At 35.9% G+C, this 18,769-nt stretch overlaps 2 protein-coding genes across 5 annotated transcripts; both read left to right on the top strand.

Annotated features, from left to right (window-relative positions):
• Positions 1-350: 350 nt before the first annotated feature.
• Positions 351-10,170, top strand: LOC124435258. The gene is made up of 13 exons (XM_046985196.1): positions 351-1,064; positions 1,344-1,627; positions 2,221-2,399; positions 2,538-3,036; positions 4,300-4,678; positions 4,823-4,898; positions 5,052-5,189; positions 5,579-5,723; positions 5,836-5,885; positions 7,707-8,197; positions 8,413-8,696; positions 9,257-9,435; positions 9,574-10,170. Exons 1-13 carry the CDS (start codon positions 526-528, stop codon positions 10,000-10,002), a joined length of 3,672 nt encoding a protein of 1,223 aa, XP_046841152.1. The 5' UTR covers positions 351-525; the 3' UTR covers positions 10,003-10,170.
• A 580-nt stretch (positions 10,171-10,750) lies between these two features.
• On the top strand, positions 10,751-17,627 carry LOC124435550 (lipase ZK262.3-like). 4 transcript variants are annotated; one of them, XM_046985538.1, is made up of 4 exons: positions 10,751-10,878; positions 14,458-14,699; positions 16,460-16,734; positions 17,028-17,627. In XM_046985538.1, the coding sequence occupies exons 1-4, from the start codon at positions 10,767-10,769 to the stop codon at positions 17,335-17,337; spliced, it is 939 nt and encodes a 312-aa protein (XP_046841494.1). In that variant the 5' UTR covers positions 10,751-10,766; the 3' UTR covers positions 17,338-17,627. The 4 variants fall into 4 exon arrangements, with proteins under 4 accessions (XP_046841494.1, XP_046841495.1, XP_046841492.1 ...); XM_046985539.1 differs by having other exon boundaries at positions 10,751-10,897; positions 14,477-14,699; XM_046985536.1 differs by lacking the exons at positions 14,458-14,699; positions 16,460-16,734; positions 17,028-17,627 and adding exons at positions 12,668-12,942; positions 13,371-13,961 and having other exon boundaries at positions 10,751-11,120.
• Positions 17,628-18,769: the final 1,142 nt, after the last annotated feature.

Genomic DNA, 18,769 nt, shown 5'->3' with positions numbered 1-18,769 from the left:
AGTGCAAAATTCTGGGTTGCGGTAACTTTGTTTTTGCATTGCGATCAAATTTGTTTTTGCATTGCGATCAAATTTGTTTTGCATTGCTATCAAATTTGTTTTGCATTGCGATCAAATTTGTTTTTGCATTGCGATCAAATTTGTTTTTGCATTGCGATCAAATTTGTTTTGCATTGTTCGTGTTTTGCATCGCAAACAAAATCATTTTGCATTCAGCACATTATTTTTGTATCAAATATATTGTTTTTGAATTTAAGGGAATGTTTGTGCATGGACAAATTAATTTGTGAATTGCAGATACGGGCCACCGTACTTATTTATTGACGGCAAAGGTAAGTGTTGTGTGGACTACATGAATGCTTTAGCTCATCGTGTATGCTACACATATTCATATGAAATGAACACTGAAATAAATACGACAATGTACATAAAATGATTATGAAATATATTAGTTTATACAGACGGTTTTCCAAGTAAATATACCCGTCTACTTGGTTTTCGTGATCAAGTTTATATTATCCGTGTATGAGTGGACGGGTATTCTGCCATCGCTCCTATTTTATTTCCTTCAAGGCAAGAGCAAGAATCATGAACAAAATCCTTAAAGCTCTGTTCGTCTTTGGACTTATAACTACAACGTATATCAATGCTTCGGTGAAATTTATACATCACAATTATGAAGAAATGACAAAAGTCTTGAAAAACTATTCCAAATCTTGTGCGAACATCTCAAGACTTCACAGCATAGGAAGATCGGTAGAAGGTCGGGAACTTTGGGTTTTTGAAATTTCTGATAATCCTGGAAAACACGAGTTGACAGAACCAGAATTCAAATACGTTGGTAACATGCATGGTAACGAGGTTGTTGGTAGAGAATTATTACTACATCTCATTGCATTGTTATGTGATAATTACGGAATAGATCCAATGTTAACCAAGCTAGTTAATAGTACACGAATGCATATACTGCCATCCATGAATCCGGATGGTTATGAAATGTCTTACGAAGGTGATTGCACGGGTATCACTGGTAGAAGAAATGCAGATAATATTGATTTAAACAGGTTTGTGGTGAAATCTTATGTAATAACAGCATGCCAACGAACACATCCCAAATGAATTTACATGTATTAACATTGAAAATAGCTAGCCAGCGGAGTATCCCTCTACCACAATGGCTAGCCAGCGGAGTATCCCTCTACCACAATAGCTAGCCAGCGGAGTATCCCTCTACCACAATGGCTAGCCAGCGGAGCATCCATCTACCACAATGGCTACAGCAATGATACTATGATCTCAATATTCCATGAAAGAAGCTAATTATATTTGGTTTACGTATTTAGAAACTTCCCAGATCGCTACCGAAAGACGAAGGACCCACCGGAAACTGAGACAAAGTTACTCATGAAATGGATTCGATCCAATCCATTCGTACTATCAGCGAACCTTCACGGAGGATCAGTGGTAGCTAATTATCCTCTTGATGACTATCCTCCTTATTCACGTGACAGTAGCACACCTGATAATGACGTCTTTAAAGAAATTGCGTTGACTTACTCCATGAACCACGCCACAATGCATCTCGGGCGTCCCTGCGCTGGTTACCCGGATGAAAAGTTTAAGCTTGGTAAGTGTTGCTGCTACTTATGGTATGTCCAATTTGGTGAAACGTGAATAAATCTCTCGATTTTGATAATTATTGGTTGCAATATTGATAAAATAATTCCTGAAACTATTGGCACAATTATTGATAAAACTATTGACAAAATTAGTGATTAAATTACAGATAGAACTTTTGATAAAATTAGTGATTAAACCATTTTAACATTATTGATTAAACTTTGGGATAATTTGTGAAGACGCTTCAGGTTATTATCATAGCATTAATTCTAAATGAGCTTTTTCGAAAGATGCCCCAGGTTGAGAGATGTAACTTGAACGTTAATCGTGGTGATGTATTTTTATATATTCAGTTGTGACCAATTGATTTCTCTTGAAAGTGAAATGGGTTGCAAAAGAATCAGTTCGTCACAACTGAACATAAGAATACACGTCCCCCAATTAACAATCTAGCACCACCTCTGCCCAGGCTCACGGTCCGAAAGTCTTAGAAAACTATTCTGTCGAGTTTCAACCATCCCAAACTCACAGAGTTCAATCTTTTTAAAGTGTTAACTAAAAACCATTCGTCAATACGATGCTAATTCTTGTGATCATCAGGTATCACGAATGGCGCACAATGGTATAGTGTTGAAGGAGGAATGCAGGACTACAACTACTTTAACAGTAACTGTTTTGAAATCACGCTGGAGTTGAGTTGCTGTAAGTTCCCATACGCCAGAGAGCTCGAAAAATACTGGATGGACAACAAGAAAGCTTTACTAGCGTTAATAAATAAGGTATGAAACACGTGTAAAAATAATTATTCATTGGGATGTCAACAATTTCTGATTTTCAAAAGGCATCGCTTTTAACCGATAGCATTTCGAGAGCTTTAGTCAGAAAATTTACACTTATACGTTCGAGTTTGCATTTAGGTACATTCGGGAATATATGGTACAGTAAGGGACCTCAACGGTAATCTGATTAAAGGCGCATTAATAGAAGTCAAAGACGGACGTAAGATAATAAAAGTAACTGACCACGGTGATTACTGGCGTTTGTTAAATCCAGGAACTTACAAGGTTGAAGCGTCGCTCCCTGGGGGTCGTGGGAAAGTTTCAAAAAGCGTTAAGGTCGGTGCAAAGTCTTCTAGCAGAGTGGATTTTGTACTCGAGTTACAGAGGGTGACAAAATATACAGTACTCGGACAGAATCAATTTCATAAATCAACATCGCAACCATCAGTTGTCGCCATTGTATTTTTATCTGTAGCAGGAGTGTTACTGGTTGTTATTGTGATTATGGTGTTGTACTATCATAAGTCACGTCACAACTATAACTACTCAAAAATGGATTTTCCTGAATCGTGTGGACTGAACACTCATCTTTCTTCTAACATAACTAAAATAGATCTGACAGAGAGAAACGATACATGATATTTTTCAAATGAAAAATATGATGTATCGTGAGAGTTGTATAATGTAAACAGTTAGATGTAATAAAGTTATTGTATTCTTGAATGTAACAAAAACTATCATTTTGCATTACTTTTTGAGAGAACAAGTTCAAGGAAAAATTTGTTACCCCAACAATGACTGTAGATTAACAACTTTGATTCCAAAAAAAACTCGATAAGATTTCCAAAAACAGTTATATAGAGAGAGCAACAAGAGCAAAGCAATCCAGCTTAGTTAACACGACAGATGTTTCACGAAACACTTTGATCTCACATTTTTCATAAGCAGAAAAAAATGGTTATGCGAGAATATCAATGGTTGACACTTCGAAAACAAGGAAAAACGATTTCAAAAGAACTTTTTAACAATCGCTATGTTTAGAATAGTATCCTGCAAGGAATTCTTTGAGCCTCGACTTTTTTTAGTATTTCTAAACCTTCTAAAGTTTTTGATTGTTTTACTTTAACACTCTATCATGTTTTCCTTTCTAAGCTGTGTATTTATCCAAAGTTTCAAACCACTGTAGACAGACTTCCGTTTTCTTGAAGAATCGATCGTCAAACACGGAAAGAAATTTGACTCCCTGTAGTTTCAGACTTCCTCCTCACTAATTCGCATATAAACCAATGATAGGAAACCCCAATGAAATATTACGTTAAGTATTGATTTAATGATGGCGTTGTCGCTGCTTAAGCCGTGTCTTCTTGTGTTTTTTGTTTTTGCGTTAAGTGATGCTTGGTTAGTATCTCGAAAATGCGCCAGGAAGCGCAATTGTGTTTCATGTACAAAAACAAAAAGTTGGTCAGGTAAATCGTGTCGCTGGTGTCCTACAAACAAAAAATGCCATGCATACGGAGCGGTTTTTACCAATCCATGTTCAAGAAAGAATTCCAATATCTGTGACGCAAATACCAGGGTGGAGACAAACTACGCTGTTGATTGGCTAAAATAGGATAAGAGAAGATGTTCGAATTACATTCAAACAATCCCAGCATATTTCATATGAACGAATAAATGTTCTTCAAAAATAAATAGCAGATATTGAGAAATATTCTTTTCCATAAACTTCAAAAAATGCTTATTTTTTAAAGGAGACAAATTACGACAAAATCCTCACAAATTTGTTGAATATTTTTGCACCATTGTTAGTTTTTATTTTTGATTCTTGGAGTGTTATAAATTTTATCCGGTGTGTGGTGTGTGTTTAATTAACTGAACTCGAACGTAATACATTTGCTAGGGTCAACAAGGGATCTGACATATGGAGACAACGAGTTCTGTGGTCCAAAGCCAACACTTATATCCATAGATCATCCCTCGTATCGCCATATTCCTTATTATGTGACACTGTACAGATGTGGTGGCTCCGTTAATTACCAATCTCCTAGCTTCAAGATCTGTGCAGCTAGTAAAATCTGTGACGTTAGCATTCAGCTGCGGAACCTGGACACAGACCAACGTAAAACTATCGTTGAAAAAAACCATACTTCATGTGCACCTCAGTGCGCAAACAATAAAAGCATGTGCAATCTGGTTTTGGAAGAATGGAATTCGAGGGAATGCACGTGCGATTGCAAGTTTCCGAATGGTCCGCCCGAACCATGTCCAACTCGATTTAAGTAAGTTTTAATAATTGGGATTTGTGGATTGAGGGAATTCACCAATTAAGTGCAATTTGTCTTGTCTCTAAATTCGATCATGTTTTTAATCAAGTCATGTAATTTCTTGTGCATTTCGAAGAATAAATTGTTTTGATGTTATAGATGGAGCCCTTCCACTTGCAAATGTCAATGCAATAATGAAGAGAGTCAGGCATTTCGATGCAGCGAAGAAGGAAAGGTAAGTTTTGAACAAAGCAGACTGAAGTACCACCCATAACCATACACAATAAACACCTTGATGATCTTCAAGATTTTAGTTTCATGCATAAATGAATTGGCAGTGATTCCCGTGATTTTGTTGATGTTGTTGTTTTGTGAAAATCGTGTTTAGTCGTGGAGTGCTGAAAATGTGCTTGCGAATGCTCACCACGCACCATTCAAAGATGTTTACGGACAGGTAGAGAGATTGATGAAACTACATGTCGCTGTAAAGCAAGAAATCCTGTGTCTGGTTTCCAAAAAGCACGAGGTATTAAACTATAATTAGGATGTAGTTGTTTAGTGCCCAAAAACCACGAGGTACAAAATCATGTTTATCATTTGTATTTGCATGTGATGTCAGGGACCAAGTTCGTAGATTACTTCGAAGTGTCGATGCTCAACAGTGCATGTAATCTCCAAAAAATATTTTTACTATGTGGATTTTGTACTGTACAATTATTAGGCTTAAGGAGGAGGGGGATATTCATACATGTATGATATGTCATATTAAATTCTTTGAAATCCATTGTTTTTCACTGATTATAAAATAAATACCCCCCCCCCATTTTCGTTCTGACTACGTGACTGTCACTTAACAATAATGGAGTCTCACATGAGCACATCTCATGTACTTTCTCGTTTTGTATATCGCTACAGGTAAAGAGAAAGGAATCTCAAAGATTGTATTTGTCTTGGCATTACTTGGGAATTGTTGTTGCTAGTTTTATATTCGTTTGTCTATTATGGAAATTTGATTTTTTGTCTCAAATACGAAATTCCATTTGTAAATCAGATAAAAGAGGTAAGAAAGATTATATTCTCTTGACTCTTGACGTAAAATAATGAGAATGAAAGTTTTTTCCAAGAACGCATTCTGGTCTTGAAAACGTCACGTGTCTTTATTTTATCTGTAGGCGAATACACCGTCGACACGTTGCCGAAAGGCGTACAAGCAGAGGACCGTGTATAGAAATAGTCTAGAAACGGGATACATTATCTCACATAAAGTACTATTTATTTAATTATGAAATATTTATGTGATATAGGCAAAATAAGAGAATAGCTGTTGTGCTTTGACAACAAGATGTAACGAGTCAAACGCGAAAATTGTAGTTAACTCAAAACCTTATTTGTGACTTATGCCTCTTCGCAGGCACGAAGTTAGGGGTTGTCCATTTATTTACGTGTGCAAAAAAGGGTGGGAGGGTGGTACAGAAGAAAGTGTTGAGGGTTGCTGAGCTGTTGTTTCGTACGATGACATTTTGGAATCTAATTTTTCCCGAGCCCACAAATTATTTGTACATAGATTATTCATGTCAATTGTTTTTTTTTTACCTAAACTAGCTAAAATAACAGCAATCAATAAACTCAGCCTCAATGGAACATTGTTTTCTTATAAAACAAGATGTGTAAATTTGATATAGCGAAGTACATTTGGGTATGAAATGGAAAGGGGGAGGGGGGGGGATAACAAAAACATGTACGTTAGAGTATGAAGGAGAAGGGGGGGTAGCAAAAACATGTACGTTAGAGTAGAATGTGGAGAGTGGGTGTTGAAATTCGACGAATACCCATAACTAACAAAGAGTCTTGTCCTTCATAAATAATTCTTCTAGCAATACTCCTGAGTTCAAACAAATCATTCGCATTCTTTCCAACACTGACTGACGAAGAAGCCTCGGATTAGAGTAGACAAGAGGATTTAGATTCGGTTGTGTTAGGTTATTAGACAAATTTATAAACTACGAAGTTCTATCAAAAGTTCTTTAGACGTACAAGTTTCATGTCGCAGACGTTAAATACTTCTCATTATTTTATCATTATGTTTATTGAATTCAATTCCACAATGATTACCTTTGAAGTTGAAGAAACCATCTGTATTTTATCTGGCACTTTGTTGTATGATAAAATTTACGCTCAACTCGCCCACATACAATGATGAAATACATGTATTATTTATGTTTTCATATTATAGAATATGCTAATACAAACCAGATGTTTTCAATAATTTGCAGTTATCTTGTCGATGCTTCGAACGAAAGATTTGTACTGTAAAAAGGGCAAATTATAACATATCGCGCGAGCTAGGAAACTGTACTCGAAGGCAATCAATTGTTTCTCGGTTTGTATGAATAAATATTTAATTTCCATAAGAGATTGAACCTTTTGTGCACGGAAGTATCGAAAATCCACCGTTTGAAAGTGTGATAAGTGTGAAGACTCTAACATGGAAGATTTGACTTGCTTAAAATCTGCTCGGTTTGGTGTACGTGTTATTTGATCAAATCAACTTTGAAATTTGATAAGCTCGTGAATGATGACGATGCATCGCTGATTTATAATATTACACATTCATAATATTGCTTTTGAGTTGCTTCAAAATACAAATTCATTTCGTTTGTCAAGTAAACGTTTATTTTTTACAATTAGTTTTGTGAAACAGTCACTGTAATGGACGATACATAATCTTTATGACTGGTCGACATTAGAGGGAATTAAACAATATTAAAATCGTCTCTGAGTGCTTATTTATTGACGGCAAAGGTAAGTGTTGTGTGGACTAGATGAATGCTTTAGCTCATCGTGTATGCTACACATATTCATATGAAATGAACACTGAAATAAATACGACAATGTACATAAAATGATTATGAAATATATTAGTTTATACAGACGGTTTTCCAAGTAAATATACCCGTCTACTTGGTTTTCGTGATCAAGTTTATATTATCCGTGTATGAGTGGACGGGTATTCTGCCATCGCTCCTATTTTATTTCCTTCAAGGCAAGAGCAAGAATCATGAACAAAATCCTTAAAGCTCTGTTCGTCTTTGGACTTATAACTACAACGTATATCAATGCTTCGGTGAAATTTATACATCACAATTATGAAGAAATGACAAAAGTCTTGAAAAACTATTCCAAATCTTGTGCGAACATCTCAAGACTTCACAGCATAGGAAGATCGGTAGAAGGTCGGGAACTTTGGGTTTTTGAAATTTCTGATAATCCTGGAAAACACGAGTTGACAGAACCAGAATTCAAATACGTTGGTAACATGCATGGTAACGAGGTTGTTGGTAGAGAATTATTACTACATCTCATTGCATTGTTATGTGATAATTACGGAATAGATCCAATGTTAACCAAGCTAGTTAATAGTACACGAATGCATATACTGCCATCCATGAATCCGGATGGTTATGAAATGTCTTACGAAGGTGATTGCACGGGTATCACTGGTAGAAGAAATGCAGATAATATTGATTTAAACAGGTTTGTGGTGAAATCTTATGTAATAACAGCATGCCAACGAACACATCCCAAATGAATTTACATGTATTAACATTGAAAATAGCTAGCCAGCGGAGTATCCCTCTACCACAATGGCTAGCCAGCGGAGTATCCCTCTACCACAATGGCTACAGCAATGATACTATGATCTCAATATTCCATGAAAGAAGCTAATTATTTTTGGCTTACGTATTTAGAAACTTCCCAGATCACTACCGAAAGACGAAGGACCCACCGGAAACTGAGACAAAGTTACTCATGAAATGGATTCGATCCAATCCATTCGTACTATCAGCGAACCTTCACGGAGGATCAGTGGTAGCTAATTATCCTCTTGATGACTATCCTCTTAAGTCACATGACAGTAGCACACCTGATAATGATGTCTTTAAGGAAATTGCGTTGACTTACTCCATGAACCACGCCACAATGCATTTCGGGCGGCCTTGCGCTGGTTACCCGGATGAAAAATTTAAGCTTGGTAAGTGTTGCTGCTACTAATGGTTTGTCCAATTTGGTAAAACGGGAATAAATCTTTCGATTTTAATAATTATGGGTTACAATTTTGATAAAATAACACATGAAACTATTGGCACAATTATTGATAAAATTATTGATTAAGAATTAGTGATTAAACATTGTGACATTATTGATTAAATTAAGGGGTAATTTGTGAAGACGCTTCTGGTTATTATCATAGCATCAATTTAAAATGAGCTTTTTCGAAAGATGTCCCAGGTTGAGAGATGTAACTAGAACGTTAATCGTGGTGATGTATTTTTATATATTCAGTTGTGACCAACTGATTTCTCTTGAAAGTGAAATGGGTTGCAAAAGAATCACTTGGTCACAACTGAACATAAGAATACACGTCCCCCAATTAACAATCTAGCACCGCCTATGCCCAGGTTCACGGTCCGAAAGTCTTAGAAAACTATTCTGTCGAGTTTCAACCATCCCAAACTCACAGATTTCAATATTTTTAAAGAGTGTTAACTAAAAACCATTCGTCAATACGATGCTAATTCTTGTGATCATCAGGTATCACGAATGGCGCACAATGGTACAGTGTTGAAGGAGGAATGCAGGACTACAACTACTTTAACAGTAACTGTTTTGAAATCACGCTGGAGTTGAGTTGTTGTAAGTTCCCATACGCCAGAGAGCTCGAAAAATACTGGATGGACAACAAGAAAGCTTTACTAGCGTTAATAAATAAGGTATGAAACACGTGTAAAAATAATTATTCATTGGGATGTCAACAATTTCTGATTTTCAAAAGGCATCGCTTTTAACCGATAGCATTTCGAGAGCTTTAGTCAGAAAATTTACACTTATACGTTCGAGTTTGCATTTAGGTACATTCGGGAATATATGGTACAGTAAGGGACCTCAACGGTAATCTGATTAAAGGCGCATTAATAGAAGTCAAAGACGGACGTAAGATAATAAAAGTAACTGACCACGGTGATTACTGGCGTTTGTTAAATCCAGGAACTTACAAGGTTGAAGCGTCGCTCCCTGGGGGTCGTGGGAAAGTTTCAAAAAGCGTTAAGGTCGGTGCGAAGTATGCTAGCAGAGTGGATTTTGTACTCGAGTTACAGAGGGTGACAAAATATACAGTACTCGGACAGAATCAATTTCATAAATCAACATCGCAACCATCAGTTGTCGCCATTGTATTGTTATCTGTAGCAGGAGTGTTACTGGTTGTTATTGTGATTATGGTGTTGTACTATCATAAGTCACGTCACAACTATAACTACTCAAAAATGGAATTTTCCTGAATCGTGTGGACTGAACACTCATCTTTCTTCTAACATAACTAAAATAGATCTGACAGAGAGAAACGATACATGATATTTTTCAAATGAAAAATATGATGTATCGTGAGAGTTGTATAATGTAAACAGTTAGATGTAATAAAGTTATTGTATTCATGAATGTAAAAAAAACAATCATTTGGCACTACTTTTTGAGAGAACAAATTCAAGGAAAAATTTGTTACCCCAACAATGACTGTAGATTAACAACTTTGATTCCAAAAAAAAACTCAATAAGATTTCCAAACACAGTTATATATAGAGAGAGCAACAAGAGCAAAGCAATCCAGCTTAGTTAACACGACAGATGTTTCACGAAACACTTTGATCTCACATTTTTCATAAGCAGAAAAAAATGGTTATGCGATAATATCAAAGGTTGACACTTCGAAAACAAGGAACAACGATTTCAAAAGAGCTTTTTAACAATCGCTATATTTAGAATAGTATCCTGCAAGGAATTCTTTGAGCCTCGACTCTTTTCTGTATTTCTAAACTTTATAAAGTTTTTGATTGTTTTACTTTAACACTCTATCACGTTTTCCTTTCTAAGCTGTGTATTTATCCAAAGTTTCAAACCACTGTAGACAGACTTCCGTTTTCTTGATGTATTGATCGTCAACCACGGAAAGAAATTTGACTCCCTGAGCTGAGACGCGTTTCAGACTTCCTCCTCACTAATTCGCATATAAACCAATGATAGGAAACCCTAATGAAATATTGATTTAATGATGGCGTTGTCGCTGCTTAAGCCGTGTCTTCTTGTGTTTTTTGTTTTTGCGTTAAGCGATGCTTGGTTAGTACCTCAAAAATGCGCCAGGAAGCGCAATTGTGTTTCATGTACAAAAACAAAAAGTTGGTCAGGTAAATCGTGTCGCTGGTGTCCTACAGACAAAAAATGCCATGCACACGGAGCGGTTTTTACCAATCCTTGTTCAAGAACACAAAACATCGACATTCCAAGTGGTTGCGCTTCAATTGTTAATGTAAATTACGATAAATCTCTTGCCTATAAAATGGTTTATCTTTGTGCCTTGGCTTATGCGGACAGTGTCTCCAAATATATACCAAAAGCAACTCAGGTAGGGTGTGAAAGAACGACAACGCAAATGATTTCATTGTGCCACTTATCAAGCATCTTGATTCAGATTTCACATTTTTTACAAAACAACGTGTATTTACAAAGCCAACTTTTAAATGGTGTAACTTAACAATACTGTATGAAACTGTGGCGTGCCAAATTCACTTGTTTTTGCATGCAAAGTTTGAAACTGGTTTTATTTAACCTTGTGAAAACGAAAACTAGTCCATGATATTTTTATAAAACTGATAATTCTAAGACACCTCCACCTCTAGCATTCATGAACAATGATATCGAAATATTATTGTGAAATAAAAGACCATGTTTGACAATTCTCACGTTTTACTAAGTACACCGTTTACCTACATTAATCCTAAAAGTAAGATGACTCCAGGAAGTAAGTAACTTTATAACAGCATATACCTGTTTACCTACGTCAATCCTAAAAGTAAGATGACTCCAGGAAGTAACTTTATAACTGCATAATACCTGTTTACCTACGTCAATCCTAAAAGTAAGATGACTCCAGGAAGTAAGGAACTTTATAACTGCATAATACCTGTTTACCTACATTAATCCTAAAAGTAAGATGACTCCAGGAAGTATGTAACCATACACTGCCGTAGTCCTGTAAATCTAGATACTTGTTGACGTAGGTTGATTCTAAAGGTTAGACAACACCACTAAACATAATTACAGCAAAAAGCTACTTAAAGGTTCGAAGGCCAAAAATTTGTATATCTTAATCCAAATATATATATGTAGTCTGGGCATTTAAGTGAAATCATTAACATTGGCATTGATGATAAGTGTAATATTATTTGTCCATTTTCTGTGTAAGAACATTTTAATGCCAAATCGAGACAAGTGTTTTGAATTTATTACTCATGGAGCAAAGTATCAGCGTTAATTTAAGTATAATATGGTACGCACACCATTTGCACTCACATCTATGTATACTAGTGTTTTCGATCAAGCTAACATTATAATTCGAAGATGGCACAGGTGGGGGAGAGGCAGGTAGGAGCACTCTGTGCAGCGTCTATTATAATAACAGTACTAAAGAACACATAACTAGAAACTCACACATCCACAAATACCTATCAAAAAATTCTAACTGCAAATACAAGTACACGCTTATGTTTCACCATCTTAGACACCACCAACACTCAATTTACTCCCAAACTTAAAGAAGCTCTTCACTCTCGCAAACAAACCAAATTTCAACAAACAAATTCAACATTCAACACCATATTCCAATTAAAACTATTCTAATTTATCTCTATCACACTCACTTAATTACCATGTTAATATAACTAATATTTTATCAAACGTTATCCCTTTATTAATCAAGACGTATCTTATATCCTATTATAAATTCCGCATTGTAAATACTTAACCTCACTCTGAAGGTCGAAACATGTTTATCATAAAAAATTTTGTCGTCTATTTTAAATGTTTAATAGACTTTTTAATAAAAAAGCTTTTTGTGGTACAAGACATTTAAATTAAAGCACCATGCCATCATAAAAACTTCAATTTTTGAAGGTGAGAAGCTTTCGCCTTGTAAGACAGGTGACAAAACCATGTCAAGGGAATGCAAAATGTTCGGGATTTGTAGCGGTGTCACATACTGAGCGAGCGATAGCAGTGGCATTTCGTGGATCAGAACATTTACAGCAAGTTATCATACAAGCGCTGAAAATTCTCACAACTCCTAAGATATCATTTCCAGCTGGAGGCAAAGTGCAAAAGTATTTTAACGACGTGTATAATTTGATATGGTCTCAACTGAAAAGTGATGTTTATGCTCAAATAACAAAGTAAGTGCAATGAAATACTTCGTAGTGATAGTCATAATATACTTTACTGAACTTAACTGTTGAACTTTGCATACTCTCAATGAAACTCTGGGCGCTTATTTGATGTGCGTGTGTGTGGTGGTGGTGGGAGGGGGAGGGGGTTAGTGTTGTTCTGACAACCCTCTTTTGAGAAATTTGTTTAAGAAGTCGGCCCAAGACCTGATAAAGTCGGTCTAGCAAAAATTCAATAAAATAAAGGCACTAGAAAAAAAGCCAGTCTCAGAACTTAGAACACTCTCCGTCCACACACAGATAAAGTCGTTCAAGGCACATCAGGTTTTCGTTAAACCTCATCGTACTTAATTGCATTAACAGAAAGGTGTAAATCAATTTTGTTCGAGAAACGGATGATTTTAACAAGCTATTTTATTACTCCATATCTTTTGCAGATATCCTAACTATAAGGTGTGGGTGACTGGTCATAGCTTGGGTGGAGCAATAGCGTCTTTAGCAAGTACTGCTTTAAGTTCTGAAGGCTATACGTCTAAAAGTAATCTTTACATGTACACATTCGGTCAGCCACGTGTTGGAAACTACAAGTATGCATTAGCACATGATAAGTTCGTTCCAATCAGTTTTCGTGTGACACATTATCGTGATCCAGTGGTTCATCTACCTACCTGTAAAAAGATTTTGGGAGTCTGTAACGCGCTCACAGGAGGACCATATCATCATGGCAGAGAGATTTACTATGGAAGTGAGAAGATGACTCAAACCTCGTCTTATAAGACATGTACTGGGTTGCCTAACAATGAAGATGTTACATGCAGTAACAATCCTGCGGTTTGGGGAAAATGCATTCTCCAATTGCCTAAATGCATTGATGATCACAAGAAATACTTCGATATCACCGTCGGTGGTTGGTGGAAATCTTAATTCGAAAATTTTTTTCTAACATTAAATTACAAGAAGAAATAGCGAACTAACTCGTAGTTTGGAGCCCAACATGTAAGGATTTTTAATAAAATGAAAAAAATTCACATTGTTTGGTGATTTTCAGCGCTGAACTACGAATACGACTGATCCAGGATTCATCATTTGCGCGCGAATCACGTGATATTTTGCGGCAACGTAAGAATTTCGGTGCTATAATTTAGAATCTAGAAAGCTGTTCTCCTCCGCCAAATTCTCGAGCCTCTCAACCTTTGTTTTTACCAAACTGTTGTTTTTATCAAAATTTTCAAACAACTGCGCATGACAATATCCAGACCTGATCAAGACTTCCGTTTTCTCCCTTAACCACGTGAAGAAATTCGACTACCTGACTGAGCTGAGAAGCATTACTTCCTCCAAGCCAACTTGCATATAAACTCATATGTAAAGTTAACTAAAGTCTCTTTAATTTAAGGATTGATTTCAGGATGGCGCTATCCATGTTTAAGCCGTGTCTTCTTTTGATTTTCATTATTGCGTTGAGCGATGCTTGGTTAAATTTCAAGGGGCCAGATTGCGATGAGATGGACGACTGTGATTCATGTACAAAAACAAAAAGTTGGTCAGGTAAATCGTGTCGCTGGTGTCCTACAGACAAAAAATGCCATGCACACGGAGCGGTTTTTACCAATCCTTGTTCAAGAACACAAAACATCGACATTCCAAGTGGTTGCGCTTCAATTGTTAATGTAAATTACGATAAATCTCTTGCCTATAAAATGGTTTATCTTTGTTCTTTGGCTTATGCGGACAGTGTCTCCAAATATATACCAAAAGCAACTCAGGTAGGGTGTGAAAGAACGACAACGCAAATGATTTTATTGTGTCACTTATCAAGCATCTCGATTCAGATTTTACATTCACACTTGGCAATGACATCGATTTAGTTTATTGACATTGTTGCAGCTTTCTTCAATTTGAAATTGAAAATGCGTTTCTTTTTACAGTTTCATTGTTTATAAAAAAGCGAATACAAATTTTACGCGCTGTAACTAAACAATATTTTTTGAATTTGAGAAATTCTAGGACTTTTGTAAACGTAGGTACAAGAACTTTCAAATGTTAAGTCTTTTGTTGCAGTTAGTGTAAAAAACGAGCGAACACGGCTCGGAATATGGTGAGTCAAACTTAAATACTTCCTAATTTTACCACTAAAAGCCTTTGCCACAAAGAAAAATGCAAATTTTCATCAAACGTTGCGGTCAATGAACATGTTATTTACATTATGTAAATCATAAACTTCATAATTTTTTACAAAGAACGCTGTAAGTTAACCCATTCTCATTTTCTTAATGGTACAACTATTAAATGAAAATATGATCTTCGCAATTTGCTGGACAATTTAAGCAATTGTCTCATGAACCTGAAAAATTCAGGTGACTCAACGGGATTCGAACCCATGACCTCTGTATATATTGTATATATTCATTAAATCCCCTGAAGAGTGAGCAATCACGAATCTGTAGTGATGGATGAATCTGTAGTTTTGTGATTTTTCTCAACACCACTACACATATTGTATATATCTCTATATATTCGAACCCATGACCTTGGTATAACTATTGCAATAATACTTTCGCCAGTGTGTTTCTTAGATTTCTTATTAACTGTTGTAAAGCTCCACTTGGATTTAATTTTCATAGCTTACTGTTCCAGTCTCCGTGGTGTAAATGTGCAATTTTAACCAGCCATTTTTATTGGAGCCGTGTTCACTCGTTTTTGCAGTATCTGCAACAAAAAACCTTAACATTCGAAAGGTCTTACGCAACGTTTACTAAAGTCGAAGAATTTCTTCAATTCCTGGAATGTTATTCATTTTACAGCACGTAAAAGCTGGACTCACTTTTTTACCTACAGTGTAGTTACTAACGGTTGTTTAGTACGCTTGTAGTTTTCTGGAATATTTGCATGTTTATGCATGCAAATTTCTTATTTTTTTAGTTTTCGTAGATTAAATTTGTTCTTGTTCAAACTTGTGAAAGCGAAAACTATTTAACATCAGATTCTTCACCAATGACATTTTTGTTAAAACTGTGACTATGCATGTCTATGATCTACTACATTAAAAGAAGATGACTCCATCAAATAAGCAGATAGCTACACCCATTAAACAACGACGTACTTATTCTTAAAACTAAGAGGACTCCTGATAATAATAAACCCTTCATTGCCCTAGTATAGTAAATACATTAACATGTGTACGTTAATCCTACAAGTACATTTACTCCAAAAAAAAGAAAAAATTACCATAAGTCTGACCAGAATGCTCTAAATTATTTGCCGACTTTCTGCGTAAGAAAATTTATTGCCAAATTGAGAAAAGCGTTTTGTATTTATTAGTCGTATGGCAAATTATTCGTGTTATTCTTAACAACGTAGAAAGGATAGGTGGGATAGGGGTAGATAGGAGCACTCTGTGTAGCGTCTTAATACTTCTAACAGCACTTACATACTTCAGGGATATGCTTTTTAATAAAAAAAATTTGTGAAATAGAAAAGTTAAATTAAAGCACCATGTCATCACAAACACTTCAATTTTTTAAAGGTGAAAAGCTTTCACCTTGTGAAACAGGTGACAAAACCATGTGAAGGAAATGCTAAATGTTCGGGATTTGTAGCGGTGTCAGATACTGAGCAAGCGATAGCTGTGGCCTTTCGAGGATCAGAACATTTTCAGCAAGTTATCACACAAGCGCTGAAAATTATCACAACTCCTAAGATATCATTTCCAGCTGGAGGAAAAGTCCAGAAGTATTTTAACGACGTGTATAATTTGATATGGTCTCAACTGAAAAGTGATGTTTATGCTCAAATAACAAAGTAAGTGCAATGAAATGCTTCGTAGTGATATCTTGTGTGACACCTCTCTTATGTGAAATATGTATAGAAGTTTATCCATTTTCCTTTCTATCAAACAAAAAGGCACTACAAAAGCCGATCTTAGAACTTAGAACACCATTCGTTAAATTCTTTGGAATGTGCGTCGCTATAAGACGTTCTAGGCACAGCGCAGTTTTTAAGTCATAACGCAACATGTTTCAAGTTGAATTGATAGAAAAGTGTGAATAAATTAGTTCAATAAGCGACGGGTTTTGACAAATTATCTTTTGCAGATATCCTAACTATAAGGTATGGGTGACTGGTCATAGCTTGGGTGGAGCAATGGCGTCTTTAGCAAGTACTGCTTTAATTTCTGAAGGCCATACGTCTAAAAGTAATCTTTACATGTACACATTCGGTCAGCCACGTGTTGGAAACTACGATTATGCATTAGCACATGATAAGTTCGTTCCAATCAGTTTTCGTGTGACACATTATCGTGATCCAGTGGTTCATCTACCTACATGTAAAAAGATTTTGGGAGTCTGTAACGCGTTCACAGGAGGACCATATCATCATGGCAGAGATTTACTATGGAAGTGAGAAGATGACTCAAACCTCGTCTTATAAGACATGTACTGGGTTGCCTAACAATGAAGATGTTACATGCAGTAACAATCCTGCGGTTTGGGGAAAATGCATTCTCCAATTGCCTAAATGCATTGATGATCACAAGAAATACTTTGATATCACCGTCGGTGATTGGTGGTTATCTTAGTTCAAAAACCTTTTTCCAACATTAAATAACAAGAAGAAATAGCGAAGGAGCTCGTAGTTTTAAATCTAGAATGTAAGGATTTTCAATAAAACAAATAAATGCACATTTTTGTTCATTACGCTATTCGATGAGCTGCGAAGCTTTGTTATCATTGACAACCTGTTTAATCGTGCTACTAAATTATTTTTTCACTCAATATAATAATAAATATAGACATCATACAAATCATATTTGCATAACACCTGCACGCAAACATTTGCATAACATCTGCATTGTTATACTAAATGCGCATGCTCAATAGTTGAGGTTTAATGTGCTCTTGGGTATCTGGGGTGATTTGGTTGAAAATGCAGGTCGGCATGTTTAAATTAGAAGTTTTCAGCGCCGACTACGCTGAAAGATGCAAGGTAAATGGAATTTAACTGACGTCAGCAACAACTTTTAAAGTTTGAGCTGGGCATGTGCTGCACGCCATGTTTCTGAAACAAATATATTTTTTGATACTTGGCCTAATCCACAAATTCTCAATAAACATTATTAACTTAACATGCAGACTCAGGGGCTGTTTACACGAGCTCTACGGAAAGGGCCCTCTCTGTACGGTTATTTTACCTCTCTTTTACCTGCAAACTCTAGTCTCTACATAAAGAACTCGGTTTGAACAGCGACTTTCGGCGATAAAATACAAAATAGCTAAAAACAAACAAATATAGTTGTCGTCTTGATTTTTTACGCTTTCTTAGTTTGTTTCCTCATGTTGATGTCTTTTGTTGTGGCCATTGCTGAAAAGCGATGCCTTATCGCATGCAAATGGATTGAAAAGCGTTGACATAGCGAGATCTTGGGTAAACAATCGGCTGGTAGGACTGGCCCCCCTCTAATGTAAAAGAAAAGCGAATTTATATGGAATTTTAATAGCATGCGAGATCACGCTTTGTAGGGTCAGCCTTTCTCAAGGGCTCATGTAAACTATGTCCAACTTTCTTTAATATACCCATTAACTTCAGGATACAATTTATTAATTTTATTGAATGTATCTATTAAATTTTAGTAAAAAAGCTCGTTTTTATCTCGGTCTACATAACGATGTTATGATGACATCAAGACGCCGAACTGCAAATTATGTATGGCAGATTTTCGCCGTTAAATTTTGAACAAAAAGACTTTTTATGAATCAGAAAGAAGAAACGAAGAGCAGTTATCGGGTTTTTTGCGTTAACTCTTTGGGAAACACACTTTCGAATTTATAAGCATTTT

This window comes from Xenia sp. Carnegie-2017, unplaced genomic scaffold, assembly GCF_021976095.1.
Source record: "Xenia sp. Carnegie-2017 unplaced genomic scaffold, XeniaSp_v1 HiC_scaffold_14, whole genome shotgun sequence".
In the NCBI taxonomy this organism is placed as follows: domain Eukaryota; kingdom Metazoa; phylum Cnidaria; class Anthozoa; order Malacalcyonacea; family Xeniidae; genus Xenia; species Xenia sp. Carnegie-2017.
The sequence above is the reverse complement of the archived record's forward strand: the minus strand, read 5'-3'. Positions and strand labels throughout refer to the sequence as shown.

Coding starts and splice junctions, on each gene's coding strand:
- LOC124435258 (XM_046985196.1), top strand. CDS start 526: ATGAGTGGACGGGTATTCTGCCATCGCTCCTATTTTATTTCCTTCAAG. Junction 3,037..4,299: donor GACAGAGAGAAACGATACAT/GATATTTTTCAA, acceptor TACATTTGCTAG/GGTCAACAAGGGATCTGACA. Junction 5,190..5,578: donor TGGTTTCCAAAAAGCACGAG/GTATTAAACTAT, acceptor ATATCGCTACAG/GTAAAGAGAAAGGAATCTCA.
- LOC124435550 (XM_046985536.1), top strand. CDS start 10,767: ATGATGGCGTTGTCGCTGCTTAAGCCGTGTCTTCTTGTGTTTTTTGTT. Junction 11,121..12,667: donor ATATACCAAAAGCAACTCAG/GTAGGGTGTGAA, acceptor CAATTTTTGAAG/GTGAGAAGCTTTCGCCTTGT. Junction 12,943..13,370: donor GTTTATGCTCAAATAACAAA/GTAAGTGCAATG, acceptor TATCTTTTGCAG/ATATCCTAACTATAAGGTGT.